Genomic DNA, 27,986 nt, shown 5'->3' on the forward strand with positions numbered 1-27,986 from the left:
TAATTTTTGTATTTTTAGTAGAGATGGGATTTCACTATATTGGCCAGGCTGGTCTCAAACTCCTGACTGCCTAGGCCTCCCACCATGTTGGGATTTACAGGCCTTAGCCACCGCACCTGGCCTGTGCAAATTAAATGTTAATCCATGAATTCCTCCTAATAGTTTTCATTTTTATTTATTAACTCAGAACTCAGCAGTTTAAATCGTATGTATGAAACACTACTGATGTGAGAATTTTCACAACAGGGTCACAAAAGTACAAGCTGCAAAAAGCACAAATGACTTGGTAAGAATAAGGACCAATACTCAACATTATTAGCCAAATTACAATTCTTTAGTTCTGTGCAAGGACTTCATGTGACTCCAGCTTCCTAGATGTGTTTTCTCATTTCTCACTCATATGATGGCTAACATAAGATCCAAAAGTATAGTTAAGACATTTAGTGTTGAGGTGTAATCTTGAATATCTAACAGTTTTGGTATTCAGTAATAAAAACTTAACAGTATTGAATTTGTGTCCGCCAAAAATAAGACTATCATTATCAAATGTCATAATTAATAAATAGCCCCAAAAAGGACTACACAAGGGATCAATTACATTAAAACAACAAAGAAGATACATAATACCCCCAGGCTGGCTACATGAAATCACTGTAATCTTAATTACTGACATTTTTTGTTTCTAAAAATGTGACAATTCCTTACCAAACTTCATGCGTATATATTCATAAGGGTCTTCTTGCCAAAGTTCCTCATCAGCATCTGTATAGCACATCAATGGAAAAATAACATCTTGGATAATGCCCTGCAATTTAAAAGTTAAGAAAACAATAACCACCAGTTTTCAAATTTAAACCTTCAAATTTCCTTAAGTATTAAAACCGAAGTAACACTATATGTATTTTAAAGCTTAATATCAAACGTTAGTAATGCATTTAATGTGTTCTAAGATCAACTATCAAACTACATGTACTTCCCCTTTCTGTAACAAGTAATTATAAGATATATGTGTAAAAAGGTCACAATTAAGTATTCTAAATATATATAGTCTATAAAATTCTACAGCTCTAAATAAAGCACATAAATTATTCATAGAAACAGCAAATAAGTCATTTATCCTAGAAACGAATCTGGTGAAATAAAGTCCCTTGGCTACTCCAAATTACATGATAAAATATAATCATAGTCCAATATTAAGAACTTAAATTGCAAGTTTGAAGACAACAGTTTTGGATTAAAAGATAAGTTGGAAATTCACAAGATACCTCTCATAACTTTATGTCACTGTCTTGTCTCCTTTTTCTGCTATACTCTCAAAACAATCACCAGAAGTAGACTAAGTAACACAACTCAACAAACATGCAATTTTTCAACCTTTATGGCAGCTGATGTTATTTCTATCATACTTGCTATAAAAACATTTCAGATAAAAATTATTACTTGTATATGGGGCTTCAGATTCTTCCAGGTGAGAGCATGAGAAACTCCTTGATTAATATAATTTAATGTCTGTTGTAAAACTCGAGGAGCCATATATTGCTTCTCCTTGTACTGATATAACACCTTCAATAAAACCTTGGAAAAAAATTTTCGATCAAAAATCAATGTTCAAATAGAAATTCAACCACTTACAAGCCAGTAAAAACAGTTAACACATATCTTAATGTCAAGCTCATCATCAAGAAAAACAACCGTATATTTTGAAAAATAATTTAAGTCAGAATGAAAAGAAGAGAAAACTATATGCTATCTTCGTTTTTCTGGGTTTTTTTTGTTGTTGTTAGAGACAGTATCTCACTACGTTGCCCCAGCTGGTCTCTAACTCTTGGCCTCAAGCAATTCTCCCATCTCAGCCTCCCAAAGTGCTGGGATTACAGGTGTAAGCCACCAAACCTAACCCATTTGCTACCTATTGAAAAACCACAGTATTGGGAGAAAACCCTATCTTGTTAAAGCCATCTTCTGGGAAAACCTTACCCAAAGCAGTCAACTGCCTATTTAGCATCTGTCAATAGTTCTAACTCTACTTCATGTTTCAGAACATTGATACGCAAAATGTGGTCCACAAACCTCTAGTGGTCCCCAAGACTATTTCAGAGGATCTACTAGTTTAAAGGTACTTTCATAATGATATTGTCTTTTTTTTTTAAAAAAAAAACTGTGTTTTGAGTAAATGAGTATTTGCACCAATGGTACAAAACCATGGTGTTACATGTTCTGATGCCTTATTTGAATCAAGAGAGTATGCTATTAAATTCACAGCATTTTTATTTATTTATTTATTTTTTTTTTTGAGATGGAGTTTTGCTCACTGGTGCAATCTTGGCCCACCGCAAACTCCGGCTCCTGGGTTCAAGTGATTCTCCTGCCTCAGCCTCCCGAGTAACTGGGATTACAGACATGCACCACCACACCTGGCTGATTTTGTATTTTTAGTAGAGACAGGATTTCTCCATGTTGGTCAGGCTGGTCTCGAACTCCTGACCTCAGGTGATCTGCCTGCCACAGCCTCCCAAAGTGCTGGGATTACAGGCGTGAGCCACAGCGCCTGGCCAAGTCACTGTATTCTTTACAGCCATATTCTTATAGAACAAGTTTTCCTTTTTTTTTTTTTTGAGACGGAATCTCGCTCTATCACCCAGGCTGGAGTGCAGTGGCGCGATCTCTGCTCACCACAAGCTCCAACCCCGGGTTCACGCCATTCTCCTGCCTCAGCCTCCCAAGCAGCTGGGACTACAGGCGCCCGCCACCACGCCTGACTACTTTTTTGAATTTTTAGTAGAAACGGGGTTTCACTGTGTTAGCCAGGATGGTCTTGATCTCCTGACCTCATGATCCACCCGCCTTGGCCTCCCAAAGTGCCGGGAGTACAGGTGTGAGCCACCGTGCCCAGCCTTAGAACAAGCTTTTCTTAAGAATTTTTTTTTTCAAATGGAGTCTTGCTCTGTCACCCAGGCTGGAGTGCAGTGGCGTGATCTCAGCCCACTGCAACCTCTGCCTCCTGGGTTCAAGCCATTCTCCTGCCTCAGCCTCCCCAGTAGCTGGGATTACAGGCACACACCACCACGCCCAGCTAATTTTTGTATTTTTAGTAGTTTTGGGGTTTTACCATGTTGGCCAGGCTGGTCTCGAACTCCTGACCTCGTAATCTGCCCGCCCTGGCCTCCCAAAGTGCTGGGATTATAGGATTATATTCTCAAAAATGAATAAAATGAGTCCATCATTTCAAGGAAAATTGCTGACAATATGTTACTGGTGTTAAAATTTGAGGTTTCAAGCAAAAATTAGAATTCTGGGCCGGGGGTGGGGGTTCACGCCTGTAATCCCAGCACTTTGGGAGGCCGAGGCAGGCAGATCACCTGAGGTCAGGAGTTCAAGACCAGCCTGACCAACATGGAGAAAACCTGTCTCTACTAAAAATTCAAAATTAGCCGGGTGTGGTGGCACATGCCTATAATCCCAGCTACTCAGGAGGCTGATGAGGCAGGAGAATCGCTTGAATCTGGGAGGCAGAGGTTGCAGTGAGCCGAGATTATGCCACTGCACTCCAACCTGGGCAACAAGAGAAAAAAAAATTGTTACCTTAACATATAAATAGGCCTATTATTATATTTTAATGAACTGTTTACTCTTACCTTAATTTCTAATATGATAAATATTACTAGGTATAACTCACATAAATGAGAACCCAATGGTATCCTAAGTAATTTGAACATAAAGAGATCCTGAGACCAAAAATGTTTGAGATCTGGTACAGGGTCCAAACAGGCACTCTTTAGATGTCAAAGAAACTGGAAATAAGCAATATATAAATTAACTTAAAGATGCCATGTTTCCACTTAGAAAAACTAAAAACAGACTTACTTGCTGGACACCAACAGCAAATGCCTTCAGAAATACTTCAGCAAATTCATTATACTCCTTGGAAACATTGCCAGGGCTTCCATATCTAAAAGAACATCAAAATGCCCATTGTTTCTTTATAATGCTTTATGCTAGCACTTTAAAGCAAAACCTTAATAAATTAATTTAAATCACCATATATGGATGAGATTACCTTTCAAAAAGTCTTGCTAAAATATGTAAGGCCCACTTCTTGCATTTCCACCATGGTAACTCAGGTCGATCATCTTCTTCAACTTGAAGTGTTTCCTTTAAAGAGACACTTATTTAATGATAGAGATAATACAATATAGGAGGAACAGCATGAGATGAGAACAGATTGACAAAAATGTGAATGCTTCTCTAATGCTGGCCTTTTTTTTTGAGACGGAGTCTCGCTCTATTGCCATCTCAGCTCACTGCAAGCCCCGCCTCCCGAGTTCACGCCACTCTCCCGCCTCAGCCTCCCAAGTAGCTGGGACTACAGGCGGTCGCCACAACGCCCAGCTAATTTTGTTTTTGTATTTTTAGTAGAGACGGGGTTAGCCAGGATGGTCTCGATCTCCTGATCTCGTGATCCACCCGCCTCGGCCTCCCAAAGTGCTGGGATTACAGGCGTGAGCCACTGCGCCTGGCCTGATGTTGGCCTTTCATAGTAGAAGGTTAGACTTGGAAAAGTATTAACCCTAATTAAATCAAAGAGGCATCCTCACTGCTTCACTAGTTGGTTATAAAAGACATGCTTTTTAAAATAATTCTACAAGCTTAAATCCAAACATTTTAGCCAAGATCTAAATAGTATAGTCAAGGCCACGACAATCGTAGCTTAATCAAAATCAGTATATTTCATAATGGAAAGGGCATGAGAAACTCCATTTCAGAAATCTAGTTTCAGATATATAAGTAAAAATGCGCAACGATTTGTGTATGAGAATATTAATTATAACATTATTTGTAATGGTAAAAAATTGCCAAGAACCTGAACATTCATTAATAATGTTCAATTATGGAAGATCCATAAAAGACTACTATACAATCACTGAAAGAAGGAACTGGATCATTATACATTAATAACCTAAGACATCCATAACATATATATATATATTTTTTTTTGGAGACAGAGTCTCGCTCTGTTGCCAGGCTGGACTGCAGTGGCACAATCTCGGCTCACTGCAACCTCTGCCTCCCTGATTCAAGTGATTCTCCTGCCTCAGCCTCCTGAGTAGCTGGGACTACAGGCTTGCGCCACCACACCCTGCTAATGTTTGTATTTTTAGTAGAGATGGGGTTTCACCGTGTTGGCCAGGATGGTCTTGATCTCCTAACCTCGTGATCCGCCCACCTCAGCCTCCCAAAGTGCTGTGATTACAGGCTTGAGCCACCACGCCCAGCCTATTCATAACATTTTTTTTAAGTAGGATAAGGAAGTGAATATACAGAGCAAGTGAACTCTCTCATACATCGCTAGTGAAAGCAGTGCTACAGCCACTTTGGAAGTTACTTGTAAAGTAAAACATACACCTACCTTATGACCCAATTCCTTTCTTTGATATTTATGCAAGAGTGTGAAAAACGTGACCACAAAAAGACACGTAACAATGTTCATAGCTTTACCTATAATACTGAAAAAGTAAAACTACCCAGATGTCCATCAACATACATAAATTGTGATATATCTATACAATGGGATACTGCTCAACAATAAAAAATAATAAACTACCACTATACGACATGAAAGAATCTTATAAATATATTAAGTGAAAGAAGCCAGGAACAAAAGGTTACTTATTAAGTTTTAAAACAGATTAAATCTATTGTGCAGGAAATGAGATGGTGGCAGAGATGACTAGAACCAGCCATGATGAGCAAACATTCTGAGGTGATGGCTACATGGGTACATAATAATTGTGTTAACTCACTGAACTGTTTATTTATAATCGGTGCATGGATTATAAATTATACCACAAAAAGGTGTACAACATATATATGAGACGTTTAAAAGTTATATTTTATATCTATTAAATGTGCAAAGAAAAATATACACCAAACTAGTTTCCTATGGAGGGTGTAGAAATGTTGTTTCTTCTGCATTGTTTGTAAACCTTTTTGGAACAAATCTTTAAAAAAAATTAAACTACAAAATAGGACTTTGGTCTCACTTATGCGATTAACAATATTATACTGGACAAATTACATAACCCTCCCATGTGTAAGTTTAAAATAAAAGTCAGAAGGATTTTGAGGGTTAAATAAGTATATATTAATAACAGTACATAAAACACACTGTAAAACAGGCTGGGCACGGTGGCTCACACCTGTAATCCCAGCACTTTGGGAGGCTGAGGCGGGTGGATCACAAGGTCAGGAGTTCAAGACCAGCCTGGCCAAGATGGTGAAACCCTATCTCTATGAAAAATAAAAAAATTAGCCAGGCATGGTGACAGGTGCCTGTAATCCCAGCTACTTGGGTGGCTGAGGCATGAGAATCGCTTGAACCTGGAAGGTAGAGGTTTCAGTGAGCTGAGATCGCACCACTGCACTCCAGCCTAGGCAACAAAAGCGAAACTTCATCTTAAAAAAAAAAAAAAAAAAAAGAAAAAAGAAAACTAGACTATAAAGAAAAATTGTAATAATTTTAAAAAGTTTGATTATAAAAACACAACTGGACAACTCTGAATGTACTAAAAACTACCAAGTTATACTTTAAAAGAATAAATTTTATGGTATGTGAGTTATTTCTCAATAAAGTTATTATGAAAAAAATAACATAACTACAAAGTTTGGCCAATCTATAAATCAAGTTCTTCCTCTTCCTCTGTACGTGGGCATCTGACAAATTAACTAGGCTAAGAGCCAGCTATGAGCTCTTAATTTATCAACTTAGAGGGAACAGAAGATTTAGGATGAAATAAAAGGATAACAGAAGCACTTAACCAATAACATATTAAAAAAAACACCCTTTACAACTTTTTACACTAAGTAAATGTACAGATGTAATGTATATGTAAACAAATGAAAAGGTACCTCTAATCTAGAAAAAAATACATCACATATTATAAAAATTCGTAAAGAATGTTACAGGAAACACCAGTTAAAGTCTTCAAAAGACCATTAAATATTTATATTTTGTAATATAAGAGAACATACAGAAACTTACATTAGGTACATCCCTGTTCACAACAGTCTTTAAAATTTCTATCCATTCTGTCAGGTTCTGTTGGTTTATCAGTTCCAGTGGTAGTGTATACTAAATAAAAGTCAAGAATTAATATTTCAAAATCCTTGCTAAAGAAAATCCTACTTCTTTTTACTCTTCACAGTACCTACCAAAAGTATTTCATTCAATCCACATTTCCTGCTTTTAGTACATAGGCAAACTTCTTTGCTTGTTATCTATAATGGTAAACAATGAGTGTGCATCCTTGCCATATTCCCATTTTACTGGGACATTTTATTTTCACCATAAGGTGTGATATTTATTGTAGATTTCTAATGAACACCTTTCATCAAGTTAAGAAAGATTCTCTTCTAGGATTCTAACAGTTGTTTATTTTTTTCAAAGCAGACATGGTTATTTAATTTTATCAAATGCTTTATCTGACATCCATAAAGATGGTTACAGGTCTCTATTTTAATGTGATGTAAGGGTTAATTACAAAAACTAATTTCTTACTGTTGATCCATTCTCGTATTCCTGGGATAAATCCTATTTCTCAGTAGGCCAATAAAAAAGTTTTCCAATTTGGGATTTTAGGACATCTATTTTCACAAGTGAGACGGGGCTATACTTTTACAACAGGTATGCTAGTCTCAAAGAATGAGTTGAGAAAGTATTTTGTCCTATTCCCTATGCCCTATGATAGTTTTCAAAAAGACCTATTATTTAATCCAAAAGTTATGATCCTCCTAGTTAGAAAAAATATTGAAAAGACTAGTGTTTATTCAAATTACTTAACAAAAGAATAACATAAGAGTCCAATAGAATGGCATTAAGGTGCCTTTAGATTCAGAGTGGGAGATACCTGAATGTCTTTAAAGATCTAGCAAAGACATGCAAAATCCAACCAAGGAATAGAGTTAGGCAAGTACAATCTTAATGGAGGTGAAGTCATAGATTTTTCTTCCTTTTTTTTAAGAGACCAGGTCTCGCTCTGTCAGGATGGAGTGCAGCCTTGAACTCCTGGCTTCAAGCAATCCTCCAACCTCAGCCTCCAGAATAACTGGGATTACAGGCTTACAGGTGCGAGCCACTGTGCCTGGCTCTGATCTATTTAAATGAGATTTTTAAATGTAATGGTATGACTTGAACCAAAGGTCTTGGCAGATGAGATAAACCCTTCTATGGTATACGATACAACAAAAAGAACCAGAATTTTCCTGGTTTTTAAAAATCTGTTTTACAAGTAATTACATTTCACTGCGAATACTGACCCAACCATTTCTTTTTTTTTTTTTTTTTTTTTTTTTTTTTTGAGACAGAGTCTCGCTCAGTCGCCCAGGCTGGAGTGCAGTAGTGCGATCTCAGCTCACTGCAACCTCTGCCTCCCGGGTTCACAGTATTCTCCTGCCTCAGCCTCCCGAGTAGCGGGGACTACAGGCACCCACCACCACGCCCAGCTAATTTTTTGCATTTTTAGTAGACACGGGGTTTCACCGTGTTAGCCAGGATGGTCTCGACCTCCTGACCTCGTGATCCGCCCGCCTCAGCCTCCCAAAGTGCTGGGATTACAGGCGTGAGCCACCGCGCCCAGCCCCAACCATTTCTTTAGTGTGTATCTTTTATCCTAGAAAAATTTAGAACATACAGAAATAATAAAAGCCATTACTGTGTACCAGTAAAGCCCACTGATTTAGTATTTTTGTGACAAGTTTAGGAATAGGTTTTGTATTGAGACAATCTATGTATATTTTGCATATCAAGTATGTGTTAGACTTCAACTGTAATCAAGTAACTGGTTTTCAGATTCATTAATTTTTTTTTTGAGACAGAGTTTTGCTCTTGTTGCCCAGGCTGGAGTGCAATGGCGTGATCTTGGCTCACCGCAACCTCCGCCTCGCAGGTTCAAGTGTTTCTCCTGCCTCAGCCTCCCAAGTAGCAGAGATTACAGGCATGTACCACCACGCCTGACTAATTTTTTTTTATTTTTAGTAGAGACGGGGTTTCTCCATGTTGGGTCAGGCTGGTCTCAAACTCCCCTCCTCAGGTGATGCGCCCACCACAGCCTCCCAAAGTGCTGGGATTACAGGTGTGAGTCACCATGCCCGGCCCAGATTCATTAATCCTTAAGGTGAAAGATACTTTCTAAACTGACTAATTTGGTTGCAGTGGATGGTTTAAGATAATTTGACATTGCCCATTTGCAATTTAATATTTATTAGGGGCCAAGCATGGTGGCTCATGCCTGTAATCCCAGCACTTTGGGAGGCCAAGGCAGGTGGATCATGAGGTCAGGAGTTCGAGCCCAGCATGACCAACATGGTGAAACCCTGTCTCCATTAAAAATACAAAAATTAGCCAGGTGTGGTGGCACGTGCCTGTAATCCCAGCTACTCAGGAGGCTGAGGCAGGAGAATCGCGTGAACCCGGGAGGCAGAGGTTGCAGTGAGCTGAGATCACGCCACTGCACTCCAGCCTGGGCGAGAGAACAAGACAGTCTCAAAAAAATAAAAAGATTCATTAGGGTTGTTAGACTTATAATTTCTGCAATTTATATTTTGCTAGAAAATCATCCACTTAATGTAGATTTTCAAGTTAACTATTATTCAAATGCTGAACTTCTTTGTTAATTTTTAACATGGTAAATGACAGACTAACTTTTTATGCATAAAAACTGCTTCATAGATATTACCTGAACAAGAGCATAGAAGATCTTGAATATTTGTTTCTGGATGAGGACAGACTGATCAGACTGGTCAGAAAGAAGCTGGATAAAACGATCCTTTAGAACTGGCAGAAAATGCTGCATTGCTGCTACCAATGGACTCCGCTCCTCTGGTTTTTTATACCTTTGAGTAGGAATACAAACTAATTCTGTAAGAATTTATTTCCACAATTTTATATATATTTAAACTATGCATTTATTTACACAAATATAATCAAATACTTCCTAACCAATTTAGAAAAAGAAAAATATCTAGAACAAAACCATAAAAAGGAAGCATCTTGAATAAAACCTTGAGTAAAGATTATCCAGTATTTTCTGAACATGTACTATGAGGTCAATAATCTTCAAGGCACACATGAGTATCCCCACTTTTATAGTTGAGGAAACTGTGGCACAGATGTTAACTATCTTTCTCAGTATTACATAGTTAGGCATGAACCTAGGAAACTGGAATCCAAGGTCTGCCCTCTTAACCACTTGACTATGCAGTCTCTAACTGTGAATCAATTGATATAGATGAGGCGGCATAATGAAATTTTTTATTATCAGCTGCTACTATTCACACAAATATAATCAAATACTTCCTAACCAATTTAGAAGAAGAAATATATCTAGAACAAAACCATAAAAAGAAAGCATCTTGAATAAAACCTTGGGTAAAGATTATCCAGTATTTTCTGAACATGTATTATGAGGTCAATAATCTTCAAGGCCCACATGAGTATCCTCACTTTGATAGTTCAGGAAATTGAGGCACAGAAATTAACTATCTTTCTCAGTATTACATAGTTAGGCATGAACCTAGGCAACTGGAATAGGTTACTGACCTCATAATAAATGAGGAAAGTAATAATAAATTATAAATAATTTATACAAATTATAAATAATAAATTAGGAAGCATTTGATTATATTTGTGTAAATAGTAGCAGCTGATAAATAAAACTGATTATATATTACCATCCTTAAGTAATTTACATACCACCACATTAAGGCAGAAGTGGTATGTATAAAGCAGAAAATATTTTATTTCTAAAAGCATCATAAACCATAAGTTCTTCTATTAACCCACAGGGCAACAAAATGTGACCAACAGGCTATCAATTATGAGCCAAGATTGTGCCACTGCATTACAGCCTGGGTGACAGAGAGACTTGATCTCAAAAAAATAAAAAAGTATCATTAAAAAGTCTGTTGGGGGCCGGGCACGGTGGCTCACGCCTCTAATCCTAGCACTTTGGGAGGCCGAGGCGGGCGGATCATGAGGTCAGGAGATCAAGACCATCCTGGCTAACACGGTGAAACCCTGTCTCTACTAAAATGCAAAAAATTAGCTGGGCGTGGTGGTGGGAGCCTATAGTCCCAGCTACTCGGGAGGCCGAGGCAGGAGAATGGCATGAACCCGAGAGGCGGAGCTTGCAGTGAGCCACTGCATTCCAGCCTAGGCAAGAGAGACAGACTCCGTCTCAAAAAAAAAAAAAAATCAAACAATCAATCAAATTTGTAACTACCCAAAAGCACTTCCAGTATCCTTTTTTTTTTTTTTTTTTGGAGAAAGTGCCTCACTCTGTCACCCAGGCTGGAGTGCAGTGGTGATCATGGCTCACTGAAGCCTCAACCTTCCAGGCTCAAGCTATCCTCACACCTCAGCCTCTTGAGTAGCTGGGACTACAGATATGTGCCACCACACCCGGCTGATTACTTTCTTTTTTTTCTACAGAGAGAAGGGTAGAGACGGGGTTCCACTATGTTGCCCAGGCTGGTCTCAAACTCCTGGGCTCAAGTGATTCGCCTGCCTCAGCTTCCCAAAGTGTTGGGATTACAGGCTGAGCCACTGTTCCCAGCCCCAGCTTCCATTATTAAGGAGTCAATAGGCAGACTAAATTTGTAAAATACAGATTACTGATTATAGAAATCATTATTCTAAGAGCCACAGCTTATCTTTTTGGAAAAGATATTATCAAAACAGCTTCAAATTGGTTTTCCATAGCACATCCCAGTTGTATTTATTGGTACTCCTCTTCCTTAAGAATGAAAATATAAACAATTGAATATCTGAGTACATTTTAAAATGATAATGGGAGACTTTTTTTAAAAGCTATTTTTTTTTCCTACCAGGTGAAATGAGTAACAAAGTAAATCACCAGGAATAAAAAATACAAAAAGGAATGTTCACATTAACAATGACTGCTAAAGCTATTAACACAATCTACTGACAAATTATTTCAAATATTACTTTAATGTGCTAACAAATTATACCTAGCATACATTTTAAAAGGTTATCTATACCTTTGAGTTGATAAAATAATAACAATTCACAAAAGAAAGCCATTTGCACTCTCCAATCTGATTATACAAACTACAATTATACACAAAATTCCCTTTAAACACTAAAAGTGAGAACTAATATTATGCAGCTCTATTTATGCATCACAGGTCCATTACCCACCCTAAGAGAGTTTAAATACTTGTTCTACATCAGATATTCTCTCCTACCTCCCTCAATACCCTGAATAGTGGACTGGGAGTTGAGTGGTACTAGTTGTTAATCTAAGATAATGAGTAAAAAATTATGGTACCAAACTTATTACTACCCTGTAAGACCTGAACATTCCTGAAAGGATGAAAATATGACACTAATAAAATTCTACTACCACAAGGCTGTGATGTGTCAAACTGGAGAACCATACTCATAGAAAATCCTTAAATACTAGTCTTATCACTATTCTGTTAAAAAAAAATATTTCAGTGGTTCTCAGTATCTAAAAGATCACATCCAAATTTCCCATTCTGGCACTCAAAACCCTTTTTAACATGGTCCCAATTTACCAGTCCAAAACTATTCCCAACCTCTCACTGGAAATTATCAATACCATTAAGCAGTCTCCTCACTACCCACTAAAGACAGGGTCTCACATTTCCATCTCTTTCTTTGTTCATACCACTCCACATGGTGTGACACACCTTCCTCTTCACATGTTCTTTGTGTTCCTTCAACTGACAAGCATTTCCTGAGGATCTATGCTCCTGAGGACCACCACAAATTCCAACTTCTCCGTAAATTTTCTTAGAACTGCTTCAGTCCACACAGATCCCTTGTGAACACCTTGTGCTTCACAACGAAACACTGGCTGAAAATGAACTGAATTCCAATGATGTAGCAGCCTCCTGTATCTCCCATTTAAAAATCCCTGTCATATTCCCTCCTGCTAAGATTATGGGACAGTAGGGCCTCGAACCTCCTCAATGATATTGACAGCTTATTGTTTTTATTCTCTCCAATTTTACTCACTCACTTACCAGAACTGTAACAGCTGGAATATTCCTTAGCAGGAAGATGGGTAGCTGGTGGGAACACAAGAAAACACCAGTACCAATGCTGTAAATGGTATATTTCTCTCCTGCTCAGAGAACAAAAGCAGCAGTTCATCAGCCACTTTGAGATGGGACCCAAAGAGAGTATTGGAGGCTAACTACAAGTCCCAGAATTAGAGGGCTCACAATGGCATCTGTGTAGCTGTTAGGACTGGCAATAAAGTCACGATCATGGTATAAAAGTCTTCCTTATGCCTTCCTCATAATATCCCATCAAACCTTTTCAAGTGCCTATACTTAAAAAACTCCTTCAACATGTGGCTTACCACTCTCAGTGCTATACCTCAACTTTCTAGGTTAGATCTTTTTTTCCTGATCCCTAAAACAAGATCTAAAATAATCACTTGGCCTAAAATCTTTTTTTCTAATACTAATGACCTATATGAACTATAATCTGCTTAAATATGCCAACAATGAAATAGGTGAGTGTGAATCCCCCCAAACACACTGATTAAACAAGATCACATGAAATTCCAATGAATTCTTCTTAAAGAATCAGAGGGAGGTTCTGGAAGTTAATCAAGAGCCTAAATTAAGATAAAAATTCACAGAAAAAAAAGCCACAAGTAATAAAGAGCTTTAATCCTCAATGTATTCTGATCACCTTCACATTTTAGAAAAACTTATCTGAAGGACTTTTATCAGCACATATTGAGGAGGCCCTCTTTAGAGATAACTTAGTTTTTGAATAGGTAAAGAGACAGTGATTAAGAAAAAAGGGCGCAAGGAGTTTCTTAGTAGAATAAAGAAAAGAAACTGCAGAGTTAGAATGCTATGTCAAAAAGAAAATAATAAATTGAAATTACCATATAATTCACTAATTTTATTATCTATGCCAAATATAATTTTACATGTTCAAATTGGCTTAAATTTTCCCAATTTTTCCTACTTCTCAAAGCTCTATAGGAATTGAAAGAAACACTTACTCATAATTTTTCACAAGTTGATAAAGGCAAAGAAGAATTCCTAGCCAACAAGCACTGTTATCGGACTGAAGATAAAAGCCAATTTTGTCCACAATGGCAGTCCAGCGGCTTGGATAATCATGTTTGATGATGTGATGAATGCATGTAGTAAGCTGTACCCTGAAAGCCAAAAATAAACAGTAAGGAAAAAATCCTAACTAGGTAAGATTTTGCTAACTCATAGAAAGGAAAATAGCTGTTTAGACAAAATCTAATTTCAAAATAACCCATGTGATTTTAGATGTATACAGAATATATATGATTCAGAATAAGTCACTGAGCAAACGAAACCCAACAAATGTTACAAATACAGGTGTTTTATTTTTCATTCCTATCATCAATAAACAAGTTTCATTTAAGAACATCAATTAGGCTGGGTGCAGTGGCTCACACCTGTAATCCCAGCACTTTGGGAGGTCCAGGCGGGAAGATCACAAGGTCAAGGGATCAAGACCATCCTGGCCAACATGGTGAAACCCCATCTCTACTAAAAACACAAAAATTAGTTGGGCCTGGTTGTGCACACTGTAATCCCAGCTACTCCAGGGGCTGAGGCAACTGCGCCCAGCCCACAAGTTTTATTTGAAGTTTTTGGTTTCATCAATGTGAAATCAAACTGTAGTAAGAAAATAAATTACAGGCCAGGCATGGTGGCTCACACCTGTAATCACAGCACTTTGGGAGGCCTAGGCAGGTGGATCACTTGAGGTCAGGAGTTCCAGACCAGTGCGGCCAACATGGTAAAACCTCGTCTCTACTAAAAATACAAAAATTAGCCAGGGATGCTGGTGCACGCCTGTAATCTCAGCTACTCAGGAGACTGAGGCAGGAGGATTGCTTGATCCCAGGAGGCAGAGGTTGTACCGAGCCGAGATTGCGCCACCTCACTCCAGCCTGGGCGACAGAGCAAGACTCAATCTCAAAAAAAAAAAAAAAAAAAAAAAAAAAAAAAATGACTAAGGCATTCTCCTACAATCCTACAATAGCATTTGTTGGGTAAGTTTTCTGCTACAAAAAAAAACAGGCCTATATGTTCTGAAAAGCCCCCCAGAAAAAAACAAAACGCAGGCCGGGTGCAGTGGCTCACGCCTGTAATCCCAGCACTTTAGGAAGCCGAGGCAGTTGGATCACGAGGTCAGGAAATCGAGACCATCCTCACCAACATGGTGAAACCCTGTCTCTATTAAAAATACAAAAATTAGCTGGGCGTGGTGCCGTGTGCCTGTAATCCCAGCTACTCGCGGAGCTGAGAGGCAGGAGAATCGCTTGAACCCGGGAGGCGGAAGCTGCAGTGAGCAATGATTGTGCCACTGCACTCCAGCCTGGCCACAGAGGGAAAGTCCATCTCAAAAAAAAACAAAAAACAAAAAACAAAAAAACTCTGAAAGTTACATACCTGCAGAAATGGGTAAATTTTAACAATACATACCTGATGAGCTCAGGAGAATGGATAATGGCTTCTACAATATTTTCTCGAATACAATGGCGATCTTCTTCAGGAATAGTATAAGGGGATATATCCCCTGGTGCTGTTTCTCGATCAGGCCAATACTGTGTTATCATATTTTTCAAATAGATAACACCTAAAATACAGATCAGTTTGACAAAAGAATGTTTACTGTGAAAGTACTGTGAAAATCCCATTAAGTGTCCATACCTCAAGTATTTCTTTCACACTATCGTTTGTAAAGTTATGCTTTCATTAACAAAATACTATATTCAATTATTTTTAAAGTTGATAATGCACAAATTGAACACTCAGTTACAGCAATCAAGCACAAAGTTATTACTAGTCACACAGCGTAAGAAAACTCTGCAAATAAACAACCCCAGAGAAAACTGGTTTTTTTTAACGTCACAACACTTTTAACCCTGTTTTCTATAGGCGAGTTAAATTAAATCAAATCAGTTTTCTAAATGAAGCCTCTAAAGACAAAACCATCATACATATCCCAACATAGCTTCTACAACTAATCACACAAAGGTAATAAAAAAATCAATTCTTATCACAGAAAAATCATAGCATATAAAGGTTCTTAATCTATAAATTTAAGTATTTCAATCCCATACCACTTCAAATTCAAATTATGTTATGGGAGAATTTACTGTGTTCAGAAATTATAGACCGCTATTTTTCTGTCAGTTATCATACTGCTACCTTTGCACATTGCTATTTGACAAAAGTTAACAAACTGATGAAGTGGTAAAATCCAGGCTGCTAGCAAAGCTTTTTACCCAGCACTTTCAGAGAGAGGGGGAGAACAGAATCACAAATCTGTAAGATGTACTGTAAAGGGAAACTGTCCAAAATTAATTCTTAAATTCTGCAAAACACTGGATCTTCTCTAATTAGCAATTCTTATCTCAAGTCCTGTACTTATTTGAACAAGGATAACCGACAGAAATAGGATTTTTATATTCTAGTTTGCTTTAATTTAGGAATTAAATATTCCATATTATAGTATTTCAAATAGATTAAGATTATATATTAAAATACCCCTCAACAAGGTATTTTTATGAGATGGAGTCTTGCTCTGTCACCAGGCTGGAGTGCAGTGGTGCAATCTCGGCTCACTGCAACCTCTGACTCCCTAGTTCAAGCGATTCTCCTTGCCTCAGCCTCCCAAGTAGCTGGGATTACAGGCATGCACCACCATGCCCAGGTAATTTTTGTATTTTTAGTAGAGACGAGGTTTCACCATGTTGGCCGGGATGGTGTCGCTCTCCTGACCTCGTGATCCACCCGCTTCGGCCTCCCAAAGTTCTGGGATTATAGGCGTGAGCCAAGGTTTTAAGATAAACTACATCTACAATAAAGAATCACCCATCTAATTATTTTATTTTGTAGAGATGGAAATAAAGTCCAGGTTATTACTACTACAGAATTTTGGTTGTTTTTCTCCAAAACAGAATAGAGACCAATACTAAGACCACACAACAGTCCCAATGTCTCTGGATGCAACCTCTGAATATTTCTATTCTAAGTAAAGAATGGAATATATGCTTATGTGATTCGGAATTTTAAACATTTTTTGCCAACAATACAGAACTTGGAACTGTACTGTGAGGATCTCATGATTCAGTCTACTCTAGCCAGAATGCTTGAGCAAAGACAGAATGAACTAATCCTTCGAAATCTAGCAGATGAAACCACCATATGCCATGCACTACAGAATGTCATTCAATTATTCCAAGAACATAATTTTTTTTTATTTTTTGAGAAAGGGTCTCACTCTGTTTCCCAGACTGGAGTAAAATGGCACAATCTCGGCTCACCACAACCTCCATCTCCCATGCTGAAGCGATTCTCCTGCCTCAGCCTCCTGAGTAGCTGGGATTACAGGTGCATGCCACTACCACCGGCTAATTTTTTTGTATTTTTAGTAAAGACAGGGGTTTCACCATGTTGACCAGGCTGGTCTTGAACTCCTGACTTCAAATGATCCCCCATCTATGGCCTTCCAAAGTGCTGGGATTACAGATGCGAGCCACCGTGGCCAGCCCCAAGTATATAATTTTTAAATTAATGATATTTTAAATGTTTTGACCAATTCCATAGTTTAACTGCTTCCAACTGTGTACACACTAAAACAACTTTCCAGCGTAATTTGTTTTTCTAATACACATAACCAAGTCTCTAGAATTTATTAATATCGCTCCTAAAGGTCAAACACTTAACTTCTTAGTAAAATATTGGATTTAAAGGCAGATTCTTATCTAAAAACGGGAAAATGTAAGCTTCACTAGTAAAAGATAAATGACACTTGAATATATATAAAAAAGAAACAAGACCAGGCACAGTGGCTCATGTCTTTGATCCCAGCACTGTGGGAGGCTGAGGCGAGAGGATCACTTGAGGCCAGGAATTCAAGATCAGCCATAGTGGCTAATGCCTGTAAATCTCAATACTTTGGAAGCCAAAACCAGCCAGGGCAACACAGTGAGACCCTGTTTCTACCAAAAAAAAAAAAAAGACCAGCCTCAGCAACATAGTGAGATTCCATCTCTGCAAATTAAAATAATTAGATGGGTGTAGTGACACATGCCAGCAGCCCCAGATGCTTGGGAGGCTAAAGCAGAAAGATTATTTGAGCCCAGGAGTTTGAAGATTCAGTGAGCTATAACTGAGTCACTGCACCCCAGCCTGGGCAAGGATCAAGACCCTGTGGAAGAAAGGAAAGGAAGGAAGGGAAGGAGGGAAAGGAGGAAGGGAAGGAAGAAAGGAAGGGAAGGGAGGGATAGGAGACAATAAAAATTACCCTTTTCTATTAAATTAGAAATATTTACAAAAAGATTTACTGCTAACCAGGGAGTTCAGTCATTTACATAAAATTGTTTGCTTTTAAAAAAGTCATGGCCAGGCATGGTGGCTCATGCACATAATCCTGGCACTTTGGAAGGCCCAGGAAGGCAGATCGCTTGAGCTCACAAGTTTGAGACCAGCCTGGACAATATGGCAGGACCCCATCTCTACAAAAAATACAATTATCAGGGCATGATGGTGCGTGCCTATAGTCCCAGCTACTCAGGAGGCTGAGGTGGGAGGATGGCTTGAGCCTGGGAGGCAGAGTTTACAGTGAGTCAAGATGAGGCTACTGACGGCCGGGTGCGGTGGCTCACGCCTGTAATCCCAGCACTTTGGGAGGCAGAGGTGAGGCGGATCACGAGGTCAGGAGATGGAGACCATCCTGGCTAACACGGTGAAACCCTGTCTCTACTAAAAATACAAAAAATTAGCCGGGCATGGTGGCGGGCGTCTGTAGTCCCAGCTACTCGGGAGGCTGAGGCAGGAGAATGGCGTGAACCCGGGAGGCGGAGCTTGCAGTGAGCCGAGATCGCGCCACTGCACTCCAGTCTGGGCGACAGAGCAAGACTCCGACTCAAAAAAAAAAAAAGATGGAGCTACTGAATTCTAGCCTGGGCAATACAGCCAGTTTGTCTAAAAAATAATAATAATAATAATAATTCCTATCTGCCTAGCAGAGTCCAGGTTATTTAATTAATTAATTTAAAGTGATAAATTATTTAAATTCATGTATTTCCTGAGTACCTACACTGTACTAGGCAACATTTTAGGCACTGAAAATGAAAATATACTGTTAACAAAACAGACCTCAGACTAAATTCTATTTCTAAAAATTTTAACAGTTTACTGCATATGGCATATTATGGCTAATTATTTAGCCATTAAAATATGAATCTGAAGGCTGGGCGTGGTGGCTCACGCCTGTAATCCCAGCACTTTGGGAGGCCAAGGCGGGCAGATCACGAGGTCAGGAGATCAAGACCATCCTGGTAAACACGGTGAAACCCCGTCTCTACTAAAAAATACAAAAAATTAGCCGGGCGTGGTGGCAGGCGCCTGTGGTCCCAGCTACTTGGGAGGCTGAGGCAGAAGAATGGCGTGAACCCCGGAGGCGGAGCTTGCAGTGAGCCGAGATCGCGCCACTGCACTCTAGCCTGGGCGACAGAGCGAGACTCCGTCTCAAAAAAAAAAAAAAAAAAAAACTGAAGTCCGGAACTATGTAAAGAAAAGGGAAATACTCAGTATACAACATTAAGTGAAGTGAGAAAACAATTTTTTTTTTTTTTTTTTTTTGAGTAGCTGGGACTACAGGCGCCCGCCACCACGCCCGGCTAATTCTTTGTATTTTTAGTAGAGACAGGGTTTGACCGTGTTAGCCAGGATGGTCTCGATCTCCTGATCTCGTGATCCCCCCGCCTGGGCCTCCCAAAGTGCTGGGATTACAGGCGTGAGCCACCGCACCCAGCCCCAACAAAATTTTTAACAAAATAGCTGTAGGGGAAAAGAACAGCAAGAAATAACACAAAAATGTAATCTGTTTTTCTAGAATGATGAAATTATTGGTACTTTATATTTCCCATAACAAAATTATTACATCTGCAAATAAATTAAAAAGAAATGAAAAGGCTGGGAGTGGTGGCTCACGCCTGTAATCCCAGCTACTCGGGAGGCTAAGGCAGAAGAATCGCTTGAACCTGGGAGGCAGAGGTTGTAGTGAGCCGCGTTCGCACCACTGCACTCCAGCCTGGAGGACAGAGAGAGACTGTCTCAAAAAAATAAAAAATAAATAAAAATGTAAACTCCATTATTTTTTACAGACTAACATAATATTCAGAAAAGTAGTATGCCACATTTTCAGACTATCTGATACTGAGGGAAGTGGCTCAATATGTTGAACAGGAACTAAAAATAGTATAATACTTTTTAAACTGTTAAAACGATAAAAGCAAAAAGGTGGTAAGAGATGACTATATAAACAAACATGTTTGAGTCTTATAATCACCCATCAGGGAAGGACTCTAAAAATACATAGAACCTTTTAATAAACCCCATCAATTTCTATTTGAAGCTTCTATTTTAATTCAACTAAATGTCAAATTATTCCTTTAAACTCTGCCACCAGATATCAAGGTACCTGATGTTAGCTGTAAACACTGAAGGTAAACAAATTACCTGGGGGGAAAAAAATGCCAAAGGGCCATCCCAAGACACTTCTGCTATTCGATTATGAACCTTTTAAACAATAGATTACATACACTCAAAATAATTTAGGAAACTTGCCTGCCTGTCTCACAGGTAAATCCAGCTGTTCCGACATAGTAATCTGGAGCAGTGTTGAGACAAAATTCAGAGACTTGTGTGCCTACAAAGAAAAAAGTCCATTTTAAACTTCTGCAAATAAATGTACTTTAAAATTACAGATCAAAGAGGCTCCAATACATTTCCATTGCTTGGCTCGCACAAAAGGCTCTTCATTACTGGTTCCAGCCTTATTTCTCATCACTCCCTTATACTGAACTTTAAGGAATTTGATGACTTAAATCCTAAAACTTTTTGGATGTTTGCATTAGCCTGTATAGCACTGCACTTCCCATTTATCCCAACTAGCATTCTTTTTTCTTTAATTTTTGAGACAGAGTCTCACTCTGTCGCCCAGGCTGGAGTGCAGTGACACAATCTTGGATCACTGCAACCTCCGCCTCCCCAGGTTGAAGTGATTCTCCTGCCTCAGCCTCCCAAGTAGCTGAGACTACAGGTGCGCACGACCACACCCTAATTTTTTTTTTTTTTTTTTTTTTGAGACACAGTCTTACTGTTGCCCCCAAGGCCAGAGTGCAGTGGCGTGATCTCGGCTCACTGCAACCTCCACTTCCTGGGTTCAAGCGATTCTCCTTCCTCAGCCTCCTGAGTAGCTGGGACTAGCAACACCATGCCCAGCTAATTTTTGTATTTTTTTAGTAGAGACGGGGTTTCACTGTATTGGCCAAGCTGGTCTTGAACTCCTGACCTCTTGATCTGCCTGCGTCAGTTTCCCAAAGTGCAGGGATTACACGTGTGAGCCACTGTGCCCAGCCCTAATTTTTTATATTTTTACTAGAGTCGGGGTTTCACCATATTGGCCAGGCTGGTCTCGAACTCCTGACCTCGTGATCCACCCTCCTCGACCTCTGAAAGTATTGGGGTTACAGGCGTGAGCCATCGCGTCTGACCCCCAACTAACATTCTTTTTTTTTTTTTTTTTTTTTTGAGACAGAGTCTCACTCTGTCGCCTGGGCTGGAGTGCAGTGGCATGACCTCGGCTCACTGCAACCTCTGCCTCCTGGGTTCAAGCAATTCTTCTGCCTCAGCCTCCCGAGTATCTGGGACTACAGGCAGGCGCCACCATGCCCGGCTAATTTTTGTATTTTTAATAGAGACGGGGTTTCACTATATTGGCCAGGCTGATCTCGAACTCCTGACCTTGTGATCTGCCCGCCTTGGCCTCCCAAAGTGTTGGGATTACAGGCGTGAGCCACCATGCCAGGCCCTCCAACTAGCATTCTTAACCTACACTGGTGACAGCAGCTCAAAAACAATATCCTCTGTGACACCTGTTTCCTCTTTTAAGTAATTTCTCCTTAGAAACATTTCATTAAATGGCCAGACACATACGAAATCAATAAAAATGAACAGTTTGGTCCAGGCATGGTGGCTCTGGGAGGCCAAGGCAGGCGGATTGCAATGAATAGTTTGGGGGTAGTGTCCAAGGTGGTAATAATGTTATTTCTTGATATGACTGCTGTTTTATACAAGTGTGCTCAGTCTGTGAAAACTGACTGTACCTTATGACCACCTTTGTGTATACATGTTACATTTCAAAAGAAAAGTTAAAAATCAATAGCTTTGAACATACAATAAAAGAATACAGACTATATAATCAAAATTTAATAAATACAATTTATATGAATATGCAATAGAATTTCCCACATTTTAAAATTTTTAAATTTTACACATTTTACATTATAGACCTGGATCACTTTTATTAACAGTACAAAAAGGTTACATATTCCTAAATTTGTCATATTTGCTTCTGATTTTGTTTTTTGAAAAATTTTTTGTTTGCTTTGTTGTTGTTGTTAGATATCAGGTCTCGCTATGTTGCCCAGGCTGGTCCTAAACTGCTGGGCTAGGCTCAGGAGCTCCTGCCTTAGTCTCCTAAAGTGCTGGGATCACAGGCATGAGCCACCACACCTAGCCTGCTTCTCATTTAAAGAACTGAACATTTTATCTTGAAATGGTGGGCAAAACAATCTTTTTAAAATTAACATTCAAGTCAAATCGCTTCTTCTATATTTTCTGTTTCATTCTCCTTTGTCCCAATATAACCACCACTTATACTGTCATCTTTTAGCTCAAGTATTTTTCTACACATGTTCACATGAACAATATTCTGATTTTTATTTTAGTATCTTCTTTTTTTTTTTTTGAGACGGAATTTCACTCTTATCGCCCAGGCTGGAGTGCAATGGTGCAATCTTGGCTCACTGCAACCTCCACCTCCCAGGTTCAAGCGATTCTCCTGCCTCAGCCTCCAGAGTAGCTGGGATTACAGGCACATGCCACCACACCCAGCTAATTTTTGTATTTTTAGTAGAGACGGGGTTTTGCCATGTTGGCCAGGCTGGTCTCGAACTTCTGACTGCAGGTGATCCACCCACCTCGGCCTCCCAAAGTGCTGGGATTACAGGCGTGAGCCACCTGCGCCCAGCTATTTTGGTATCTTCTTACAGACTTTACCCCACTCTGCAAACACATTCTTATAGAGAATTTTCCAGCTGGGTGCAGAATTTTCCTTTGAATATAATTTTCCTTTGAATATAGAAAATTATTTCACATTAGAATCTAGACTTTATTCTTTCAATCACTCCAAAAATTACTTATTTAGGTGTTTGTGGTATAAGACATGCCAGGAGCTGAGACTACAGGGTTGAATATGACAACCGGGCTCTATGACCTCACGGCAATTTACAGTGTTGTCAAGAAGTACAAGATAACCAAATAGATAATTGCAATATAGTACAATCGGAGATAATTGCAATAAAATACAGTCGGCACCCCCATATCTGTGAGTTCCAAATCCATGAATTCAACCAACCACAGATGAAAAACATTTGGGGACAAAAATTTTTAAATAACAATACAACAATAAAAATAATACAATACTTAATACAAGTACAGCAACTATTTACATAGCATTTACATTGTATTAGGTATTAAAAGCAATCTAGAAAGATTTAAAGGGTTCAAGGGGATGTGTACAGGTTATAAGCAAATACTACACCATTTTAGATTAAGCGACTTCAGCATCCATGAATTTTGATGTCCGTGGGGGTCCTGGAACCGATCCCTCATAGTTACCAAGGGAAAAGTGTGTAATGGAAGAAGTAGCAGTATGGAAGAATCAAAAGGAGGATCCCCTAATACAGAAGACCTGAACAGAAGGAGTTAGGTGGATGAAAGGGAGGTATTGACCCTTTCCACTACCCTAGATGTGAACACTGCCAACCACTATCACTTTACTTAAACACCCTTCCACCTATGCCATTCAGCATACTATTTATTCTGGTCTCTCATCCTTCTCAGGCTCCTTTACTGATTTCTCATCCTGTTTAATCTATAAATGCTAGAATTCACCAGGACTTGGTCATAGGCCATCTTTCTTCTCCCCAGATGATCTCATCCAATCACTATCTTTACAAAGCATAATTTTCCCCTCAAAATTATTACTCTACTTCCCTGCACCACTTCTCCCAACCTCTCATCACTATCCTCACAGTAATACTCACCACTTTCCTCTTCATCAACCCAATTTAATATATCAAGTCCTGTCAATTCTATACCCAAAATCCTTCTTTAAAATGCTGCCGGGCACGGTGGCTCATGACTGTAATCCCAGCACTTTGGGAGGCCGAGGCGGGTGGATCACCTGAGGTTAGGAGTTCAAGACCAGCCTGACCAACATGGAGAAACCCTGTCTCTACTAAAAATACAAAATTAGCCGGGGTGGTGGCACATGCCTGTAGTCCCAGCTACTCGGGAGGCTGAGGCAGGAGAATCGCTTGAACCCAGGAGATGGAGGTTGTGGTGAGCCGAGATCGTGCCATTGTACTCCAGCCTGGGCAACAAGAGCGAAACTCCGTCTCAAAAAAAAAAAAAAAAATGCATCCACTTTCTCCATTCCCATGAACACCAACCTAGTCCAAGTGACTATCATCCCTCTTAATTTAACTATTTGTGCCCCCAATCATTCTCCATTTGGCAGCCAAAGATCCTTTAAAATTATAAATCAATCCCCTTTAAGCAAACCTTTTAACAAGCTTTCTACTGCACCTTCCAAGGTCCTACATGAAGACATCTCGTCCCTGCCATTTTCTTCAGTCCCATTTTAAAAAACTTTCTCAACACGCTCCCCTCACTGCCCCACCTACCAGCCTTTAGGTTCTTTCAACAAGAAAGAAACATATTTAACAGATACAAAATCACAGCTAGATAGAACTAGTAAGTTCTAGTGTTCTATAGCACTGTAGGGTAACCATAATTAACAACAATTTATTGTATATTTTCAAATAGCTAGAAGAGCAGATTTTCAATGTTCCTAGCCCAAAGAAGTGATACACATTTGAGATGAATATGCTAATTACCCTGATTTGATCATTACGTTGTTGTATACATGTACTGAAACACCACTGTACCCCATAGATATGTATTATACAATTATCATGTATCAATTAAAAAATAATAAAAGCAAAATGAAACACATGACTTCATTTCAGAGTCTTTGTACATGCTGTGTCTTTCTAACTACAACATCCTTCTCTTGCATGCTCCACCAGTTAACTGGTTCACAGCTTCACATTCTTTGGGTCTCGGCTTAAACATTATTTCCTTAGAGAAGCCTTTTCTGCCTGATCACTCAAGCTAAAGTAGGGCTCCGTATTGCTCTCATAACCATTATTTTTCTTCATAATGCTTATTACATATTTGTTTACTATATTTGTAGATGGGTCTTACGCCTGTTTCTCCTATTAATTAGACTCTAAGCCCCACTGAGTAAGGACTATACTGTTTATATCCCCAGTTCTTCATATGACACTTGGCATTTAAGCTATTAAAAAAATTCACTGAATGGATTGGAAAAGCCAAGAAATAAATGCCTTGGAAGATGTGATTGCCTAGGGGCAGTGTAGAGTGAGAAAGGTTTTTATATTTAAGGGACAGACGGATGAGCCCAAAGGACACTACTATCCACACTACTAAGGCACTTTTCAGACCATTTACATTACAGTATATATCTTATCTCCTGCATCAAATCATGAATTCCTGGAATGAACTGCTGCAATCAGACAGTCTTGGTTGTAAATCTAGGTGATGCCACTTCCTAGAATGCTAAGCCTTCAACAAGTTGATTCAGTAAATCTAAGTCTCAATTACAAAATAAGAATAACAAAATCTACTTCAGAGGATGGCTATAAGGAGTATATAAAACAACACAGAAAATATCTTAGCAAATATCAAGACGTAACAAATTTTATATCCTTTATATATCCACATTCAGTACGCTCTAACATCAGAGTACGCTCTAACATCAGTAAGATGTAAATCGATGTATAGCCAAGTTACCCTTTAGTTCCTTAAATCGTCCACAAAGCACACATATATGGTTTTGTGTATACAATCTCTTTTGAGATCCCAACATTGAAGTTTTTCCTTAACTTGAAACAGACTACTTTATATGATTAGAACCCCAGATTAAACTGTTGGTTTATGTTTGGGAGCCATGTTGGAACAACAAAAACTGCCCAGCACAGTGGCTCACACCTGTAATCCCAGTGCTTTGGGAGGCTGAAGCAGGAGGATCACCCGAGGTCACGAGTTCAAGACCAGCCTGAGCAACATAGCAAGACACTACCTCTACAGAAAATTTTAAAAAAAAATTTTTTTTTTTGAGACGGAGTCTCACTCTGTCGCCCAGGCTGGAGTGCAGTGGCGCAATCTCAGCTCACTGCAACCTCTACCTTCCGAGTTCAAGTGATTCTCCTGCCTCAGCCTTCCGAGTAGCTGGGATTACAGGCACCTGCCACCGCGCCCGGCTAATATATATATATATATATTTTGTATTTTTAGTAAAGACGGGGTTTCACCATCTTGGCCAGGCTGGTCTTGAACTCCTGACCTCGTGATCCACTGCGCCCAGCCTAAAAATTATAATAGCTGGAAATGGAAGCATGCGTTTGCAGTTCGAGGCTGCAGTGAGCTATGATCACCACTCCACTCCAGCCTGGGCAGCAAAGCAAGACCTCAACTCTAAACAACAACAAAAACCACCATTGTTTTTGTTGGCTGAACAGATGTATAGCTACATTACGTGTGTTAAGGCAGGCAAATCTAACCCATAGTAATAGAAGTCAGAAAAACAGTAACTTGGAGGAGAAACAGTACTGAATAGGAAGAGTATCACGGAAACTTTCTAGGCCAATGAAAATGTTACATGTGTCTTGGTCTGGGTGCTGGTTACCCAGATTTAACCTAAAAAAACAAAATTGAGACTATTTTTACCCCAACTTTCACAGTAGCATTACTCATAATACCCATAAGTGGAAACAACCTGTATGCCCATCAACTAATGAAAGTAAAATGTGTCTTATCGATACATACAATAGAATGCTATTCGGCAATTAAAAAAATGAAATACTGATACATGTTACAATAATGCATGAACTTTGAAAACATAATACTGCATGAAAGAAGCCAGTCACAAAAGACTACATATTGTATGATTGAATTACATGAAATGTCTGGAATACACAAATCTACATAGATAGAAAATAGGATTGTTGCCTAGGGCTAGGAATGGGGTCGGGGCGGAATGGGGAGTGACTGGTAAGATATGAATTTTCTTTGTGGGGTGATGGAAATGTTTTAAAGATTGGGTGATGGCTGTACAACTGTGAACATACTAAAAGCCACTGTATTGCATACTTTAAATGTGTGAATAGTTAAATCGATAACACTGAACTATGAAAATAAGCACTTATCACTTTTTTTTGAGATGGAGTCTCGCTTTGTCTCCCTGGCTGGAGTGCAGTGGCGCAATCTCAGCTCACTGCAACCTCCGCCTCCCAGGTTGAAATGACTCTCTTGCCTCAGCTTCCTGAGTAGTTGGGATTACAGGGACATGTGCTGCTACACCCAGCTAATTTTTGTATTTTTAGTAGAGATGGATTTTCACCATGTTGGCCAGGCTGGTCTCCAACTCCTGACCTCAAGTGGTCCACCCACCTGAGCCTCCCAAAGTGCTGGGATTATAGGGGTGAGCCACCACGCCCGGCCCAACACTCATCACTTTATTAACCTTATTAATTACCTTCAAAAACATATAAGTATAAATTTTAAAAGTGTGATGGATGAAAAAAAGCATAACTTTCAGCAAGGCCTGGTGGCTCACGCCTGTAATCCCAGCACTTTGGGAGGCTGAGATGGGTGGATCACCTGAGGTCAGGAGTTCGAGACCAGCCTGACCAACATGGTAAAACCCT

General features: G+C 39.2%; 1 protein-coding gene across 3 annotated transcripts in view; it reads right to left on the bottom strand.

Annotated features, from left to right (window-relative positions):
- Nucleotides 1-27,986, bottom strand: part of IPO7 (importin 7) — a 61,041-nt gene that overhangs the window by 22,205 nt on the left and 10,850 nt on the right. For 2 of the 3 annotated variants that reach the window (XM_024254968.3, XM_063728149.1), the window contains exons 2-10: nt 20,692-20,773; nt 15,535-15,688; nt 14,067-14,225; nt 9,732-9,888; nt 7,040-7,129; nt 4,058-4,152; nt 3,865-3,949; nt 1,441-1,575; nt 706-805 (exon numbers count right to left, since the gene is read on the bottom strand). In XM_024254968.3, coding sequence (XP_024110736.1) covers nt 706-805; nt 1,441-1,575; nt 3,865-3,949; nt 4,058-4,152; nt 7,040-7,129; nt 9,732-9,888; nt 14,067-14,225; nt 15,535-15,688; nt 20,692-20,773 — 1,057 coding nt within the window. The remainder of the gene's footprint in view (nt 1-705; nt 806-1,440; nt 1,576-3,864; nt 3,950-4,057; nt 4,153-7,039; nt 7,130-9,731; nt 9,889-14,066; nt 14,226-15,534; nt 15,689-20,691; nt 20,774-27,986) is intronic. The other variant, XM_024254969.3, reaches the window with a different exon arrangement.

This window comes from Pongo abelii, chromosome 9 (genome assembly GCF_028885655.2).
Source record: "Pongo abelii isolate AG06213 chromosome 9, NHGRI_mPonAbe1-v2.0_pri, whole genome shotgun sequence".
NCBI classification, from domain to species: domain Eukaryota; kingdom Metazoa; phylum Chordata; class Mammalia; order Primates; family Hominidae; genus Pongo; species Pongo abelii.